The following is a 13069-nucleotide window of genomic DNA, read 5'->3' as shown; positions in this document are numbered from 1 at the left end:
TGTCTACTCCCCCTGAGGTACCTGTGCAAGTTCCTTTTCTATCATCACCATGGCTTCTCTTAGCTTTCACGGTCTGTAAAATGAGGTGCCAGGTGAATACCATGGCCAAGCAAATGTTACTGCCTGAAAAAAAGGGTGCTTTGTTTCAATTTCATCTGCTTCCTGAGACTTGTCATTTTTAAATTGTGTGTAAGGATTTTTTAAATTTCCTAAGGAAATAGTTGTAGTATTAAATATTAATTTCGCAGTGGTACACTTAGTAGAATTGATCCAGCTACACCATATTATTATTTTGGACATAAATTTTTAATACTCACATCATTCCAAATTGACATTTAATATGCTTATAAGCAGTGCTTCACATAAATAATTTCATTTCTGAAAGCCACTAGCTTCACACAGTGCTGGGTTGAAAATAACATTTATTCTTGCATTAATGGGTCCCAGTGGTCCACAAAGTTGATTGAAATGAATTATTTTTTTCCTCTATCTGATTGTGCAGATCTTTGGGGAGAAATTTAGTCTCTGCCTTATAGCCAACATATAGGCAAGTATCTCTTTTAATGGTTGTTTCTTAGGGGAAAATGCAATATTTTGTTTCTCTGGTAATAACCAAGTCGATATTTTCCTATTTATTTGGCCTTCTGGTATGCAATGTCATCATTTAAAATAGTGTAAGCCAACATTGAGAGGCGGACTGTTTACAACTCAAATCAGCATCCCAGGGCTTTCACAGTCCTGCATTTATTGCACCAAGAAGTGAGATAAGTTGCATCAGAGTTATACCTGCATCCCTGTACCCAATTTGTATATTTTAACCTTAGAAATATGTGATATTTCTGATGACACTTTCACCAAAATGTTCTTCAAGTACGGCAACCTAGACACATATAGAACCTAGGTTCTCAGGTAGGATTTTTATCCTCAGGTTAATTTCTTAATGTCCTGGACCACAAGACACATTCTAGAGTACAGTCAGTGGGAAAGATGCCCAGGTTTGCAAACAGGATGAATAATCACATCTCTGTACAGAAAAATCAAAGAGAATCTTATCAAAATGGTGGGCTAGAAGGGCATGGCAGGGAAGGAGAAATGGGATCTTCAACCTTAAAAAACAGTTTAAATAAAACTGTTTTGTTTTGTTTTAATGCATGAGTATTTGTGCTCTTACTTAAAAATGCTGCCTGCATTTAAATGTTGAGGATACAATTTTTTTTCAATCCTTTACTTTTTCAGTTTTTCTAAAATATTGTAAACGCCCCCCCCCCCCCCCCCCGGAGAAATCTTGACAAGTGATAAAAGTAGTGATTATCCTGGGGATGTATTAGCTAAACTCTCTTTAGCAGTGGACAAAGGTGGATACATTTAGAAAATATTTTGACAAGAGTGCTTGGAACAATCAGAGGAAAAGCTGATTTAGAAACAAAATGTCTTGATTCCACCTATAAAATTTTTTTTTAATTTTTCATTTTCTTCATACATGTTTGTATGTGTCCCTGAAAATTCCTGCTGTTTATCATATTGTCTGCTTTACTTGATTAAAGACTGATTAGAAAAGAGGATAGAACATTTATATTTTGAAATTCAGGTGTCATAAAGTTAATTCTGTGGAACCCTTGGGTTGGTTGACTTCAGCAGAAATAAGAAACATGGCATAGAAATGCAAGAAGCAGTCAAGTCTAGGCCATCTGTTTTCCTACTTCACCTATTAATACTTTTCTTCTGAGCAAAAAGTAATTTCCCCTAGGTCTCTAAAAGGCACAGGAAAAATATTGGATGTTTCAAAAGCATTTTTTTTAAATTACAGAATTAACATCAGTCCTTTTTTATTTCTAATCTGGGTTTCATTTTGCACAGATATTTCCCATATTTTGTATAAGTCTGCATTATTATGACCCAACAAATGCCTTCATTCCCAAGGAATGTATTTTGCTTTACAGTTTACAGAGTTTATGATAGTGTTGTAATACCTTGGCCAAAAGAAGAGGAATTTATTGCTTTATTATCACAGGAATCTTGTCACTAGTTAACTCTTCATTGTGGATATGGATGTGAGTAAATGATTGTAAACCACACTACATGAAAATGAACTTTTTATATTTAATTACTTCCTTATTAGTCATTCTACTTAAGCTAAAAAGACTTAAAAGTCTCTACCCTATTTCTTTAGGGTTGATTTATTTTAATGAGAAAAGACATAGTATAGGAATTCTATCGTGGCTCAGTGGTGACAAACCTGACTAGTATCCATGAGGACACAAGCTTGATCCCTGGCCTCATTCAGTTGGTCAGGGATCTGGCATTGCCATGAGCTGCAGGCATTGCTGTGGCTATGGTAGGCCAGCAGCTGCAGCTCCGATTCAACCCCTAGCCTGGAAGCTTCTATATGCCACAGATGCAGCCCTAAAAAGACAAAAAAAAAAAAAAAAAAAAAAAGACACAGTATAGAAGGAAATGTCAGATATTAATAGATAAAGGATAATACTATAATCTGTTAACATTAACATCTCTATTATTTCAAAAATCCATTAGCTATGCAGGTAAATGGAATATTGTAAGATTCAAACTGGTTCCTAATTTGCAACTACTGTCCTTCATGGGTAATAATCTCATAAGCTTAAAAAACAGAATGTCATTGTTTAAAACAAATGAACCATGATGAAAGATATCAGGTGTAGTGTCCTATAATTTAGGTTGAAATTTGAGCTTTTAAACTTTGTATTATATCATTCAATGGGAGGCAACTTTTTGTAGCTGTTATTCAGTGCTGAATCCTAAAATATTCAAATAGCAAAGTAAATCTGAATAGTAGAGGAGAAATATAAAATAATGTTTGTTTTCATTTATAACACTCACTGGCCAGATCATTAGAAATAAATCTGTTTACTTCTTGCCTACGCTTTCACTTCTTTATTTCTTTACTGAGGTCTGTACTTATATACTTGATTACAATAATAGTTTCATAATATAATAAATAATAAGCATGTTCCAAGAGTCACCTGTTAACTAGAGGAATAAAATAACACATACACACACACAATTTTTTAAGAGCAAGAATGGGTCTTATCCTTGTACTCAAATGTCCTCAATGCATCCCAGAACATAAATCTGCTGTATCACTTTGAAAATGTATACACTTTCCAGATATTAATAATACCAAGTAAGGTAGCATAGTAGTATTTTGAAGTGATGTATTATTGCAAGGATTTAGGAGCCAAAGTATGCTCGGTAGTATTGGCAGAGCAGTATTGGAGAACTGTATATAAGTTTGGTTTACTCCAGGATTTTACTTCTTACAACCTAAAAATAATAACTCCAATGTTATTTCACATTTTTACAGCATCACAAAAATATCCAGTTCTTGTAAATTAGATGTGTTCAACCCAGTATGTCTTCTTAAATTTGTGAATCAGATTTCCATTCTAAAGAATGCCTAATTACCATGGGTTAAATTTAAACTGTAGCAAAGTATTATGGTAAACTTCCTGCCTTAAATCTCTATGATATTAAATGCCTAGGTATAGCTATAGTATCCAATATGTATATAATGTGTTTCAGAATGCTTTCAGAGCTGCTGGATATAGAAAATGCAAGTTAAAATGTTGCAAACCATACAGCAATGCTGAGGATGCAAACCTAAAAAGTGAAAAAGTGATAAGAGATGGGGGGTAAATAAGATAGAATTTTCTGGAGAAACTGTGTGTTGGTGGGAGAATCACAGGAGAGGATAGGAAGAAGGGGGAGGTGAACAGATGTTGAGCAATTTATCATAGGTTCAAACCTTGTCACCAAGCTGAACAGGGACAGAAAATATAAGTACTTTTCTATACTGCCAGCTATTGTTGGACACTGTCTTTTTTATGGTTAACATTCATGATAAATGTAATTAGTATAGCATGTTAAAAATTACCAGGAACTTGTGATTTAATTTGACCTTGTCTATTTTCTTTTAGGTCCGAGGTCCGAGGATAAATCAGTGTTAATTTCTGTGCCGCTCAGGGATTTTTTAATATTAGAGAAGCTGACTTTTGAAGAAGTCACTTCAGTAGTGAAATAGACAGTAATGATTTAATTATGGGTTAAGAGTGTGAACCAACACATTCATCTCTGAAGATTAAGAAATGTTTCTTTCACTGAAATAACTTTTTAAAGAAAAGTTTTATGAAATTACCCTCATAAACATTTAAGGCATGCTTAGTATAATTTATTGAATGAGAGTTTTTTTTTTAAAAAAAACCTGTTATTTCAACTCATTATGATGTAATAAAAACAAACAAAAAAAATAGCATGAATCAAAACTTTCCTCAAGGTCAAGTGTTTGGAGCTGTTTAAAGGTATCAGATACTTTTAGTATTTGAAGTTGTTATTTCAACTTTCTGGCTGTAATTAGCCAAATAGTGACTCTATTAAAATTCACAGAATGAAAGAGAGGTAGATTTTTATTTTTTAGATTTATGTCTTAAGATACACTTATATTTCACCTTCTATTGAATTTTTTATTAAATATTTTATGGTACTTGTTTATAGAATAAAGTTTTAGGAAGTAAAATGCCCAGGAAGGAAGAAGAAAAAATAAAGTCATAACCTACCCACAGAAATTCTTATTTCTCCCTGTATTTTCTCTTCTAACAGCAACAAGGGGTGAGGATCTTTGTCATGCTCTACAAAGAAGTGGAACTTGCTCTTGGAATCAACAGTGAATACAGCAAGAGGACTTTAATGCGTCTGCACCCCAACATAAAGGTATTTGGGTCATCTTGCTCAACAATGTTTCTTTATTTTTCTGCAGTTTTTCAGATATATTTTGCCTTGAGCAGTGGTAACCTGTAGAGTTTCCTAATGTATATTTTGAATAAATAGTATTGTGAACTTCTCAGAAATAAAACAAATTACTCTACTTTCTAATACTTCTGATATTGATGGAGTCAGCAGAGTTCTCATCTGTTTCTCTTACCCTGATAATTTAGCCCAAAACATTCTTCATAGAGTTATTTTAATAATTCAAGAGCCCTATCAAGTTTCCATACTCCTCTTTAAGATGACTGTGGAGCCTCTTAGACGTGATCTCCCTGAGACATCTTTTGAATACTAATAGCAACACAGAGAGCTGTAGGATTAAAGTACTTTTCTTTTCTTTTTGTGTGTGTGTTTTGCTTTTTGTTTTGGCTGTGCCCAGAGCATGTGGAAGTTCCTGGACCAGGGATCAAACCTGAGCCACAGCAGTGACAACAGCCAATACTAACCACTCGGCCACCAGGGACCATCTAAAGAGATTTTTCTTAAAAGCACTTTGTAGAAAGTACAAATAAAGTGAACAAACATGACAAGCAATTTGAAAAAAGCTGTTTGATATTTTGCAGTAAAATATTGATGGTTAACATTCATGGTAAATGTAATTAGTACAGCATGTTATAAATTACCAGGCACTTTTGATTTAATTTGACCTTGTGAATCAGATTTCCATTCTGAAGAATGCCTAATTACCATGGGTTAAATTTAAACTGTAACAAAGTATTATGGTAAACTTCCTGCCTTAAATGTTGCCCAATCACTGAGATACATCAAGACAATGAATTAATAAATTGCCCAATCACTGAGATATATTAAGACAGTGAATTAATAAATCTCCAGCCAGCTTAAAGTACATAGTGCTTCTGTATTTCTCTTGATTAAAAAAAAATTCCATATAAATAGTAACCAAAAGAGAACAGGGATGGCTATACTAATATTGGGCAAAATAGACTTCATTTTTTTATTTTTTGTTTTTACAAATAAACTTTAAATTTAAAAAAAAGTGTACAGTAGGAGTTCCCATTATGGCTCAGTGGTAATGAACTCAACTAGTATCCATGAGGATGTAGGTTCCATCCCTGGTCTTGCTCAGTGGGTTAAGGATCCGGCATTGCCATGAACTATGGTGTAGGTCACAGACGTGCTTAGATCCTGCTTTGCTGTGGCTGTGGTGTAGCCGGCAGCTGTACCTCTGATTCATCCCCTAGCCTGAGAATTTCCATATGCCTTAAGTGTGGCCCTAAAAAGCAAAAAAAAAAAAAAAAAAGTTTACAGTGGACAAAGATGGACATTATATATTAATAAAGGGTTCAATTCAGAAGAAAATATAATAATTATAAACATTTACATATCTAATAATGAGCATCAAAAAATATATATATATATAACAAACACTGACAGACTTGAAGAGTGAAATAAAGCAGTTCTAAATAATAGTAGCCAGACATTTTAATATCACATTCTCAATAATGGTTTGGTACATACATACAATGGTATATTTTTCAGTCTTAGAAAGAAAGGAAATTCTGACATATGCTAAAACATGAATGAACCTTGAAGATGTTATTCTAAGGGAAACAAGACAGTCATAAAAAGACACATACTGTATGATTCCATTTACATGAGATACATGTAAATTCATAGAGATAGAAAGTAGATGATGGTTGTCAGGGTTTAGGGGAAGGAGGGAATGCGGAGGTAGTGTTCAATAGGTATAGACATTCAGTTATGCAAAATGAAAAGGTCTGGTGATGGATAGTGGTGAAGGTTGCACAATATCAATGCATTTAATACCACTGGACTGTACACAAAAGGGTTAATATGGTAGATTTTATGTGTATTGAAAAATACAATGAAAAAAAATCTTGTTAAAAATAAAGTAACCTCCACATTTTTTGGAATGTTTCAACTTAAAGACATACAAAACTAGAATAGGTCAGTCTAGGATCATTTAGGGACTTCTATTTGAAAGCAGGAGGTTAATAACTTCTCAAAGTACCTTCAAGATCAAGAGCTGCCAAAACATCTATATCCCTGTATCCATATGTTTACTACTTCAACTCAGTCACTGCCAAAATATCAATATACCTGTTAGAAATTTTGTCAGAGATAGATGTTTGTTAAAATGTTTTAGTGTTTTTTAAATAATACTACATATAACATAATCCTTTTGAAGGGAAAGGGAATCTGCTATTCCATTTAGCTGACTTTTATTGACTGTGGCCAAGTCTCAAGCTAAATGGTAGCTGCCTCCAAATGTGGGGGGTGTGGGTTAGGCAGGGGAATTTTATTTTTGCCTTTTTTTTTTTAGGGCTGCGCCCCACAGCATATGGAGGTTCTCAGGCTAGGGGTCCAATGGGGAGCTATAGCTGCCATCCTATACCACAGCCACAGCAACTCAGGTGTTCCGAGTCACATCTGAAACCTACACCACAGCTCAGAGCAATGCTGGATCCTTAACCCACTGAGTGAGGCCAGAGATTGGACCCACAACCTCATGGTTCCTAGTTGTATTCTTTTCCTCTGCGCCACAATGTGACCTGCAGGCAAGGGAATCTTGAAAATAACTTGGTGTCTTCTTTTGCTAAATACTGAGGATAAAAAATGAGAAGATTGGGGATTTTCTTTGATGTCTAGATGGCCCATTTTAGTATTTGAATTGTAGGAAATACTATCCAAGGGAGTGAACAGACCAATTTTATTACAATATTAAAGACATTTTAAAAAGCATATTACATGTTTGTTTTCCTCTTAAGGTGATGAGACATCCAGATCATGTGTCATCCAGTGTCTACCTTTGGGCTCATCATGAGAAACTTGTCATCATTGACCAGTCAGTGGCCTTTGTGGGTGGGATTGACCTGGCCTACGGAAGGTGGGACGACAATGAGCACAGACTCACGGATGTGGGCAGTGTGAAGCGTGTCATCGGGGGACCATCCCCAAGCTCCGCCACAGTTAGTAAATTCCACCTTTATGGAACTGAATGAAAGGGGCACAGTTTGTGTAAGTCCCTAGTAATAACACATTGATCGACTGATGGATTGGATGAGAGGTGGCATATCCCAAGAGAGGTAAAGAACATTGAGTCCAACATAGACCTGATTTCAAATATCACCCAGTGAGTCTATAACTATGCATCTATTAGTCTCAATTTCTTCTCTCTTTCTCTCACTCTTTTTTCTTTTCTTTTAGGGCCATACCTGCGGCATATGGAAGTTCCCAGGCTAGGGCTCAAATCAGAACTGCAGCTGTTAGCCTACACCACAGCCATGGCAACACCGGATCCGAGCTGCATCTGCAACCTACAATTCATCTTGTGGCAACTCTGGATCCTTAATCCACTGAGCAAGGCCAGGGATCAAACTTTAATCTTCACAGAGACAATGTCTGAGTCACAATGGGAACTTTGATATAGCATAATGCTATCTCATAGCCAACTCCTTTGTTTTCCACTTAAATTTAAGATTTATTTCCAATTCGGGGGGAAAAAAAAAAGGCCATGAGCAAAAATGTGTGATAAAATTGGACTTTAAGTTAAATAAGTATCCTTGTTATTGTGAGTATCTGCCAAGGTTTTTTGAGTCTTCCTCTTCACAGACATTCAAAAATAGGATAGGTCAGCCTGGAGTCATTTAGGGAATTCTGTTTGAAAGCAGGATGTTAATAACTACTCAAAGTACCTTTCAAATCAACAGCTTCCAAAATATCTTTATGCACATATTTATATACTTATTATTTCAATTCAAATGGTTGCCAAAAATATCAATACACTGATTAAAGTATACTCCATCTTATTTTATGGCTGGTTATGTGGGTGACTTTCCTGGGAAAATAGAGATTTAGTGAAAAGGTAACATGGAAAAAAGGTAACATGGAAAATAAGTGACAGAAAAAGCGTGGCTTCCTTAATATTTATCAGAGGAAGAAGTGCAATAAGCTCAACAGTGAATAGAACTCTTGTAATTGTAATTAAGACATAAAGGTTAATTGGCATGAAATTTCAAGAATTTGGCCCAGTGAAAGAGAACTATAATGGACTGCCTAGTATTCCTTTGGAAATATTCAAACACCTCACAGGAATCCCCCACTGCCTTGTGGTGACCTCCCAGGTTACTGTATGTCTGTTAGGGAGCCTCCATCATGCATAAACTTTAAACTGGAATTAAAGGGCCACATTGCAGCATATCTCATGCAGGTTCTTCTTTTCTTTTCTTTCTTTTTAATCATTTTCTCAGGCTGAAACAACAGAGTCTATGGAATCCTTAAGCCTCAAAGACAGAAGTGAATCTAATAAAGATCTTTCCATCCTGAAGAATGTTGATGATGCAGATTCAAAACTGAAAGGGATAGGAAAGCCCAGGAAGTTCTCCAAATTTAGCCTGTACAGGCAGCTGCACAGACACCACTTGCACAACGCAGATAGCATCAGCAGCATTGACAGCGCCTCTAGTAAGTCAACTGTCTGAGCTGGAATTGATCTCAACTACACCCTGGTCCTCCACAGCCAGACACTGCACGCCTGTTTTCAGAACCTGTCCTTCTGTAATGGAGTAAAGTGAGCAATGTTGAAAGGTCATTGTATCATGACCTTTCATTATTTAGTCTCATGCCATTTTATGGCTTTGTCTGACTCATTTTAGAACTCTTATTGTTTTAGTCACATAAGTAGTCATAACAATCACAATTCATGCTTATTATGGTAGCAAAATGACTAAGCATTTCTAAAATGATGCCAAGTTATAAAGGAAAAAGAAAAGTATTAACTGCGCTTTATGAACTTTTCATAGAAGAGGTTTCATATCTCTGCTGATCCAGAAATACATCAAACTTTTATCCTTAAACATCAGATTTTCTACATCTTGTAAACTTACATCTCGAATTTGTTTTAAAGCTCTGCAATTTTGTGTTACACACAATTTGTGACTGATTTTAATAGCCTTTCCTTATTTTCAAAAATGATCAAGCCTGCTTTCCAGTTCAGAAAACTTGGTATATTTCTATATACACACACACATATATATATTCCTTTGTAAAAAAAGAACTCTCAACTTTCTCCAGGTTATGGTAATCACTGTAGGAGTCGTCAGAATTTAATCCACGGTTTAAAACCTCACTTGAAACTCTTTCACTCTTCCAGTGAGTCTGAGCAGGGGCTCACTAGACCTAACTCTGGTAAGTATGTGTGATGCACCAGAACCTCCTTAGGCTTTGGCTTTTGCAGCATGAGCAGAGCTTGCGTGTTTCTGGATTGGCTTTCTGTTTGCACAGTTTCCACCCAATGTGTATTATTAGGAATTGGGAATCTGATAAGCTTTTGTAAGAACCAGGTACTCAAATAATTAATCAGGGCCTAAAATGTGGTGGTGGGAATGAAGAGGAATTTGGCAACGGATCAGATACAGGGACAAAGGAATCATCATAATAAATAGCAACCACAGTAACATTGTAAGCTAGTGCTGACTGTGTGCTGACTCTGCCCGCCATGGCCCTGAGCACTTGTGATGCTTGGTAGTAATAGTCTTATTGCCTTTTTACAGATGAAGAAACTCAGGGTTAGAGATGATGAGTGATTTGCCCAGTGAAGTTCCAGTTTATCAGCCACCCACAGATCATGATTCAGACTTGTGATTTGGATGCAGATGACTGCATCAGGCCCTTTTGGCTAAATTCTCAAGGCCAAGGTTCTGTGTACTGTTAAGGAGATGACGGAAATAGAGCTCAGCTAGCCCGGCTGGATGTGAGTCACTTGTGGCTGTCAGGAGCTGATGACCCTGAACATTGAGCTGGATCTTGAGCAGTGTTCCCAGCATTCTTTCATCTGGGAGCCCAGCAATTTTTAAACTGATTAACTATTTATAGTGAACTAAAGCTCCAGTGTAACTGTTAAATAAATTTGCATGTCATAAATCACAACATTGATATTCATTAAAATATGGAGAAGAACCTATATGGGGAGAGATTTTTAAAATTTATTTATTTATTTAGCATACAAAATTAGCCATACTCGGTGCCTCTGTGGATTCAAAGATAGCTCACAGTAATTCAGGGACTCCATAGAGATCATGGTCCTGAGACAGGAAATGAGAAAGTCCAAAGAGCCAGGTCGGAGGTAAATGCAGGAATTAAAGGTAAAGGGTTGCAAGCAGGTCCAGGTAGTGCTTTGTAATTCCATTGTGTGGCATTGCTCAGTTAGGACCAAAGTTAAAGATGAGATGGAAGAATGAAGTTGCCAAAACATGAAGTCTAGGTGACTCAGTGTGTGTTTCTATTGCTTACAGCAGGATTGGGGGCAACTGGAAAAGAAGATGCAAGCCAGGTGCTGAATATGTTAATTAATTCAGGCCAATAGAAGGCTGAGAGGGGTGATCCCCACAAAGGTGATCTGAGGACAGCAATTTGGGTGGTTTTCGGGTGTTGATGGAAACCCTCTTTTTATTTAACTGGATACACATCCTGTGCAGTGTTTTTTATTGAGAAAGAGAGAGTTATTTCATAAACAACTTAAACATCCAAGAGTAGAGGATGGTGAAGAATATAATGAGCAATTCATTACCTTGATAGAATTGCACAGCCTTTAAAACCTGTGAATGGGGATACAAAGAAAAAGTATATGATTCATTTGTTCCTTAAGTAAGTGCTTATGAGCTCCTACAATATGCTCATCACTGTTCTAGGTACTAGGGATGGAATAAACAGCACAGATAAAGTTCAGGTAACTAGTTGCAGTGTAATGATGGGAAGAATATACATAGATAAATCAGCAAACACACTGTATCAGGTGGTAAGAATTATCATGGAAAATAGTAAAGCAGGAGTTGGGGGAGAGTCAGAGGGGAGGAGTTACTATTCAGAGAGAGTCAGAGAATGCTTCTTCAATGAGGTAGGTTTTCAGAAAAGATTAAAAGGAAAAGAAGAATGGTGATAAGAGAATGTCTGGGGAGAGGGAGTCCAGCCAGGAATAACGACAGGTATAAAGGTTATGAGGCAGTGGGGGATTGGTGTGTTCCAGGAGCATGGCTGAGGTCAGATGGGCTGGGCAAGAATGAAAGGAGCAGAGCTGGGGAGGGTTGAGTGAATTATAGAATTTTGGCTTATACTTTAGGTGAAAAGGGAAGTCATCAGATGGTCTTGGCAAAGGACAGACAAGATCTAACTTACATTTTTACAGGCTTATTCTTCAGAGCATACCAGGGTGGTAAGTATTCATTGTGCAGATACTGAATATGTCTTGAGGTGGAGCTGACAGCATTTTCATATACAGGACATGGGATATGGGAAATGGGGAGGACTTTCCATTAGCTACATTAAGTTAAAAATTTAATTTTTTTTAAATGAAAAAAAAAAATTCTTAAAACAGAAAGCCAGAGAATAGCTGAGCAGTGTTTTGCAAAGTGTGTTCCTTGGAGCCTGGTATTTCTTGGGGGAGCTCTGAGGATACTACTGAAAGCCCTGGACCCTCCCACCTCTATTGGTACCTGGTTCAGCCAGAAAAATCCCACTTGCATTGTTTTATATATTGAAGTGGCATGTGAATTTGTTTTGGAAAAAAAAGTAATATTCTACTATTAACAATAAAGGAAGTTTAAAGAGCACAGATCTACATTTAAGTCATGTAATGACTGAAACTTATATTGTCTTATAGGACTTGAGACCCAGACCCAGATTAAGCATAGAGTAACTCTTCATCAGAATTTGAAACTGGGAGTTCTCTTTGTGGCTCAGCAGTAATAAACCCGACTAGTATCCATGAGGACATGGGTTCTATCCCTGGCCTTGCTCAGTGAGTTAAGGATCTGGCATTGCCATCAGCTGAGGTGTAGGTTGCAGATGTGGCTTGGATCTGGTGTTGCTATGGCTGTGGCATAGGACTGCAGTTGCAGCTCTGATTTGCCCCCTAGACTGGGAACTTCCATATGTGCTGCACCTACAGCCAAAAAAAAAAAAAAAAAAAGCCCCCCCCCCCCGCAAAAAAGAGGAAGAAATTTGAAACTGAATGTTTGCTTGAGTTAGTAACTTCCTTTCCTTAAGATATGAACTGGATTAACCTCTGCAATGTCAGACTCATTTGACTGCAAAAGGCCATGCTGAACAGAACTCCTAGTGAACCTTACTGGTGCTGTACAGAAATCAGTACAGAATGTGCACGCGAGAGCACTGTGGGTTTTCAAGTAGAAAACCTGCACTAAAATCAGCTCATCTTAAATGAGATTAGTAATCATGGTAGATTTCTGTATTGTACATTTTAAATCAAAATTACTCAGCCATCTACAAGACC

General features: G+C 36.7%; 1 protein-coding gene across 14 annotated transcripts in view; it reads left to right on the top strand.

Moving 5' to 3' along the window:
- PLD1 (phospholipase D1) overlaps positions 1-13069 on the top strand; it is a 224052-nt gene that overhangs the window by 121330 nt on the left and 89653 nt on the right. For 11 of the 14 annotated variants that reach the window (XR_002337490.1, XM_013990128.2, XM_021068439.1 and 8 more), the window contains 4 exon segments: positions 4633-4743; positions 7548-7748; positions 9030-9243; positions 9853-9966. Coding sequence is in view for 13 of the 14 variants with exons in the window: in XM_013990128.2 (XP_013845582.1) it covers positions 4633-4743; positions 7548-7748; positions 9030-9243; positions 9853-9966 (640 nt within the window). In the remaining variant the exon portion in view is untranslated. 14 annotated transcript variants of the gene reach the window in all.

This window comes from Sus scrofa, chromosome 13 (genome assembly GCF_000003025.6).
Source record: "Sus scrofa isolate TJ Tabasco breed Duroc chromosome 13, Sscrofa11.1, whole genome shotgun sequence".
Lineage (NCBI taxonomy): Eukaryota > Metazoa > Chordata > Mammalia > Artiodactyla > Suidae > Sus > Sus scrofa.
This window is presented reverse-complemented; position numbering and strand designations above follow the sequence as displayed.